Source organism: Limulus polyphemus, unplaced genomic scaffold (genome assembly GCF_000517525.1).
Source record: "Limulus polyphemus unplaced genomic scaffold, Limulus_polyphemus-2.1.2 Scaffold5396, whole genome shotgun sequence".
NCBI classification, from domain to species: Eukaryota; Metazoa; Arthropoda; class Merostomata; order Xiphosura; family Limulidae; genus Limulus; species Limulus polyphemus.
In genome coordinates, this window is record NW_013671006.1 from 1 (window position 1) to 6,497 (window position 6,497).

A 6,497-nucleotide genomic window follows, 5' to 3' on the forward strand; every position below is an offset into this window, starting at 1 on the left:
TTTTGTACAGTTAATTAAGTTATTGTTAATTGTTATTGGTTTATTGTATGTGGTTATTGTTCGGGACGAACAATACAAAGGAAGGGGCAATGTTGCGTAAGCGAAGTCACATGACTAGTGTGACGCCACGTTTCTAGAACTATCCTGTACCTTGGCGAATGCTCTAGCGTTTACTAGATATTGGGTAGTCTGTTATATAAAAGAGGGTGACAACGTGACGGGAATGTAATGTGTGTGAAGATAGTGAGTGATTGAACTGCAGTCAGAAGTATTGTTGACGTTCGTTGATATAGCGTTTGTTTTAGCGCGATTGTTGAAAATAAGTGTATCGTTAAGTTATATTCAGAAAGAATAAACCAATTTTATTAAGTAAGGACTTGTGTCGCTAAAGTTTCGTCGGAACGAAGTTACGGAAAATTAATTAACAAACGGAGACGTAACACAACGAAAGAATAACGTTGCAACGATACGAATAAAAATTAAGGTTTAATAGAACTATAGAAGTGTTTTTGGTCTTCCTCACAAAAACTACAAGAAGAATAAAATTGCTTTTAAATCATATGTCACTGACCAATAATCTCTCAATATTATCAGAAATCAGTGAATTTTATTCCTGATTATTTTCGTTCCACATTATTCCTATGGTCCAGTGGTAGAAACATGCTCCAGAATTCGTTTTTGGATGTGACGTTCTAAGCGTCGGATTAGTAATCACCAATCAACATAGGAAAGCTGTAGCATATGACTTACGTTTATTTGTAAAGAGTATATTTTAGTCGTGTCATATTCCTATGTCAGTAGTACCAATTTACATCTAATTTTAACGTATGTTAGGTACTTTTCTTAAAGTTCTAAACGATTAAACAGCTTGAGAAATTTAACAGTTATTAACATTTTGCCAAAGACTAACATGAGTAACAGTGCCACTGCTAGTCAACAACGAAGTACAGAAGAAACTGAAGCAATGTTTACTGGAGTGAAGTTGACCGTTGATGGGGAAAACGAAACTTCCATCAATCACGGGGACGAGGGAGAGGGCAGTGAACAACAAAGTGTCAATAATACACTATCGGCTGATCAAGGTGATTTGGATTTTAAACCACAAACCTATTAATTATTAAATGGAGTCATGGCATAGTATGGATTACCTTTGGCAACAAGTTATTAATATTATGAAAAACGCATGAACTGTAAATGTAATTATAATAATTAATATGATACTGATAGTACGAACAGTTTAAACTTTAGCTTCAACTGTTGTGTTCATAAATTATTTTTAATTTATTGCAGAGCGAGACTTATTTTGTGAAAAGTTGTATATATATTTATATTGTGAGTTTTCTGTAATGTGTGGTAGAACTAGAAGTAGAATAGTAGTAGCAATGCAAAGAATAGCGTAGATGGATCAAATGGCTTCTAGTTTTGATTAGGAATGAAAAGAATAAAGTATTTTGTACTATTGTAGTTTATGTGTGAATAAGAGAGCTTTGTTTTGTAAGCTTTAGTTTAGATATGTACTAAAAATTGAAGTTGAAAGTGTAAAGTACTTGGCATAAGTGTTTGTATCTTATACATAGTTTATTTTTGAGGTGGGAGGGAAAATTAGCAGTTGTGACTAATTAAAATTTAAAGCAGTTCTAGGCATAGTATTCAGTGTTTCCAGGAAGACAGTGCATGTTGAGGATAACATTATGAAAACTAGTTCTTGATACATTTATGCCATTTCTTAACCCATCATCAGAATTATTTTTTTACTATTCATTCAGTTTTTTCATTATGAAAGTTTATAGTTGTTTTTAATCTCCACTATTATTAGAAGTATCACTCTGTGACTAAACTCTTGGATTATTGTTAAGCTCTGTAAAATCTATTCTGATCTTATTAGGTGGCTACATGGTTGTTTGTAAATTTGAATTTTTGGAACCTCCACTATTAATTTATATAACATAACATGGACAATGGTCAGCCACTTGATCCTTCAAGGTTGTCTCCATACCCAATAAAAATAATAATCAAATCCACCCTTATATAAATAGTGTTCCAACTGCTATTGTGTTTGTTCTGTTCCAGCTGGCCAGATAAGCTCTGCATTGAGTAAAACATCTTTGGCAGTGGATGTGGCAGATATACTGTGGTTGAAGTGCTATAATACACTTACTCTTCTTAAAAGATCATAACAGACAAAAGAATGTAGTGTTAACAAATGTAATAAGCCTTTGTCTGTGAAGAAACTATTTTAAGTTTTTGTTTCACATTCTATCAATCTTTACTTGTAACTTGAAGTTGTAGTATGTTTTTTTTAATAGTAGGGTCAGAAGTTGTGGACAAACTGGCAGTCACCATATGTCACATACATACTATAACATGCAGACAATGAGGCATCATTTGGTACTTCAAATCTGTCCCAACACATCCACCCTTGAGAAAAGTAAAAATCTAAACCAACCCTTTATTTTTTAGAAAATTATGATTTCCCCTTTTAAGTTCTTTTAAAATGCTGGCCTTCACTACTGCTGATGGCAACTAATTCCATAATTCAACCAGTCTAAAATCATAAATAATTTTCAACGTTAAACTGGTACACAATTAAAAACATTTTATTTAGGCCTATGTATGGCCCTCAAAAAGTTGATGACTCTACATGTTTCGACATTACAACATCATCCATAATACATCTGAATAATCTTGTAAACCTCACTAAGGTCACTTCTTATTCTTCTTCACTCAAGAGAAAAGAGATTTTAACCTATCCACATAAGATAACCATTCTAGTCTTGTAATCATCTCAGTATCCCACCTCTAAACTCTTTCCAATAAGTTCAGTATCCTTTCTTTAAAACATTTTTGCAGTATTCCAAGTGAGGCCTAAGTAATGACTTGTATAAAGAGATAATTACCTCTTTTGACATGTATAATTACTACTTTTGATTGGTTATTGATATGTTTACAAATACACCCCAAAATTCTATTAGTTTTAGTACTAGCACCAGAGCACTGATTTGATGGCTTAAGTGATTTATCAATTACTTTGCCAAAATCTTTTTCTTCAGTAACACAATTATATATATGAGTGGACTCCAATCTATATCAAATTTATGATATAAAAAAATGATAATTCAAATACATTACTTTGCATTTACTGTAATTAATCCTTTCACTGTGGCTGCAACGTACGTTTCTCAGTGTTTCCACCCTCTCATACTGTGACTGGGACAAATGTTTCCCATTGTCATTCACAATTGCAGCTCATGACATATGGAAGTAAAATGAACTGGAGAATGTTTCTTGACATCCCATCTAATGTTGATATATGGTTTCCCTCAGTGTTTTCCACTCAGCCCTTCAGTAAACAACAAGATGCCAAAACGGAATGTACAACAACTGCATGCCGACCGTGCCTGCATTGCTATAATGGTGAGTAGTAACTCTAATTACTATATAAATATGCTTGATGCACTTGACTCAGCTTAGAAGATAGTGAAAGTAAGTCAAGTGATGTTCAAATGTGTGATGATGAATAGTCAATGAGACAAGAGGATGCTAGCTTTCCATCTAATGATGCTAGCCAAGACGATGAACCCGGACCCAGCAGAAGAAGGTGTAAACAGCATCAACAATGGGAAAAATTTGTCCCAGTTGTCGTGTGAGGGGGTGGGAGCACTGGGAAATATGTCCCAGCCACAATGAATAGGTTAAACATGATTTGCCAAATATTTGTCTAACAGACATTTGATCCAAGTTGTTCTGTAGTACCTTAACATTCTTAGTACAATTAGAGAAACTTGTGTGCCTGCCCTTTAGTAAGATAGTGGTAAGTCAGAAGGCTTATAATGCTAATTGCCGAGTTTCAATACCTGTGGTGGACGTAGCACAAATAACTCGTTTTGTAGCTTTGTATTTAACTACAAACTCATATGCCTGTCTTTTATTTACTTTTTGGTAGGTCAATAGATAGTAGGCAAGTGTTTGAAGTTTGGAGAGTTGTTAATGTTAATCATATATTTAAAGAGGCTGATAAAGAGTTGTCCTGGAAATTATAGGTTAGTTAGGCTTATTTCTGTAGTGGGAAAACTAGAGTTTGATGAAATAAACTTCACAAAAGCATCAAGTGAACTTTGATCATAAACAACATAGTTAATAAACAACATTCATGGTAAATGTTAGAGATTAGTTTGGGCAGTTTTCTCTATAGTGAATCCATGTTGAAACTTTTTATTTGAATGTTGTTTATTAACTGGTTAATGGAAAGAGTGTAGACTGATGCATCTATGTTTTGAAAAAGCTTTTGATGAGATGTCACACAAAATATTAGTTAAGAAAGTCACATTGGAGGAGGTTGTGGAAAGACTATTAATTTGTAGAGTATTTGGATCAGACAACTAGTTATTAGTGGATTGCCTCATGGGTCACTGCTTGGGATTTGCAATTTCATATTTTTGGTTGGTGGATAGAGAGTGGGCAAATGGCTGAGGATTGGAAAGTTATGTTCTAATTTTAAAGGGGAGGGTCAGAATTGCCCTGCAAATTATAGGAAAGTTAGTCTTACTTCTGTAGTTGGAAAATTATAGTCTGATGAAAGATGCTTTACAAAATCATTTAGTGCAATGTAACGGTGTAAATGAAAACCAGCATGGGTTTACTGAAGGGACATTTTGCCATTGACATTAAACTCTGTGGTAATTCTGTCTGTGTTGAATATCTAAACATGTTGCAGAATTACTTGGATCTATGGGTAAGGTATACAAATATTTGGTAAATGATCATTTAATTATAGTAAATATAAAGTAATGCACATGGGTTATCATAAGTTGAATTACACATTAATATAGATTGAAACCAAATTGATAATGTGACCGAAGAAAATAATCTGTACATAATGGTGGATAAGCCATGCAAGCCATTGAAGCAATGATCTGTTGCTAACAATGAAACCAATAGAATTTTAAGGTGTATTTATAAACATAATTATTATAAATTAAAGGGGTAATTTCTCTCTTCAGAAATCAAGAATTAGTTGAGTAGGTAACAATCTCAAGGCTTTTGCTGACAGGTGATGACCCCTTGTGTGTAGACCAGCTACCTTGCAGGAGGTAGAAAAAAGTTTCTTTACTGATGTTCCCTGTGACCTTCTGGCTCTTTATCATCCTATTGATTCTCCATCTTTTGCTTTTATTAGATACACGAGTTAGGCCTTACCTGGAATACTGTGTAGTTTGGTATTCTTATCTAATAAAACTTACTGACTTGTTGGGAAGGTTGCAGAGAAAGGCTATAAGGATGATCTGGGGGATGAAAGAGTTACCTTTTAGGAATAGGGTAAGATCTTTTAATATTTTCTCTTGAGAAAACTAGGGTAAGATATGATGTTATAAAAGTTTTTAAGATTATATGCGGGATCAATAGGATAAAGACCTGTTGTTTGTACTGTATTGTGAGGATAATGAGAAGAAAGGATACAAGTTTGATTTTGAAAAATACTAGGCTAGGCTAAGCTCCAGTAAAGAAACTGATTGACTTAAGAAATGAACTGCTATCGGTAGCAGTGGAAAGCAGTACTTTACAGGAGTTTAAGAGGGGAATCTATGATTTCATGAATAAAAAAGGATGATTTAAAATTTTTGCTTCTTCCACGGGTGGGTGTGCAAGCATAAGGACAGCCTTAAAATACCCAGTGGTCACTTATTGTCGATAGGTTATGTAAGTCTTAATTCACTAATAATAGTATTAGCAATCTGCAGCCACCCAATATTTGTAAGATTAACCAAAATGAAGTGATTTCACAGTTTTATAGATTAAATTTTTAGACACATCTAACACTAAAATCCCCTGTTGATTATTACTGATGCTATAAATTAATAGTTCGTAACAGAACTACAGATGTACACATTTAGCTACATTGAACTGATTTCTAATTCTATGTAATTTATGTAAGATTTAGTAGCTACCAAATAATAGTGAAAACAGTAATTTTGAATCTTATTTAAATAAAATTTCCTTCTTATTTAACTAACACTTATTTTAATCCTTTATTTTAATTTAGTAGTCTTAGTATCCTAAAATACTATAAATATTTATAAACAATTAACTAAAAACATTAAAACTGGGCTGGAACTCTCAGTACTGTTACGTCTCTGGTCGTTAATTAATTTTCCATAAATTCGTTCCGACAAAACTTTAGCGACACAAGCCCTTTCTTAAATAAAACTGGTTTATTCTTTTTGAATATAACTTTGCGATACACTTAATTTCAACAGTCGCGCTATAACAAACGCTATAATTCTCAACGAACGTCTCACGTGCTCACCTCAACAATACTCAGTTCAATTACACACATATTGTTGCCGTCAATTTGTGACTGTCTTATATATACAAGACTACACTATATGTAGAAGGATCCTGAGATTTAAGGAAAGGACGTGAATGTTCGAGAACTACGTGGCGTGATACTAGTCACGTGACCTCGATGTCGTAACACTGCCTCTTCCTTAATATTGTTC

At 33.5% G+C, this 6,497-nt stretch overlaps 1 protein-coding gene across 1 annotated transcript in view; it reads left to right on the plus strand.

The window, feature by feature from the left end:
* Positions 1 to 718: 718 nt before the first annotated feature.
* The window catches only part of LOC111089156, a 25,854-nt gene continuing 20,075 nt past the window's right edge, over positions 719 to 6,497 (plus strand). The window contains exon 1 of the mRNA XM_022401088.1: positions 719 to 1,082. Within this exon, the coding sequence (XP_022256796.1) occupies positions 911 to 1,082 (172 nt within the window). The 5' untranslated portion in view covers positions 719 to 910. The remainder of the gene's footprint in view (positions 1,083 to 6,497) is intronic.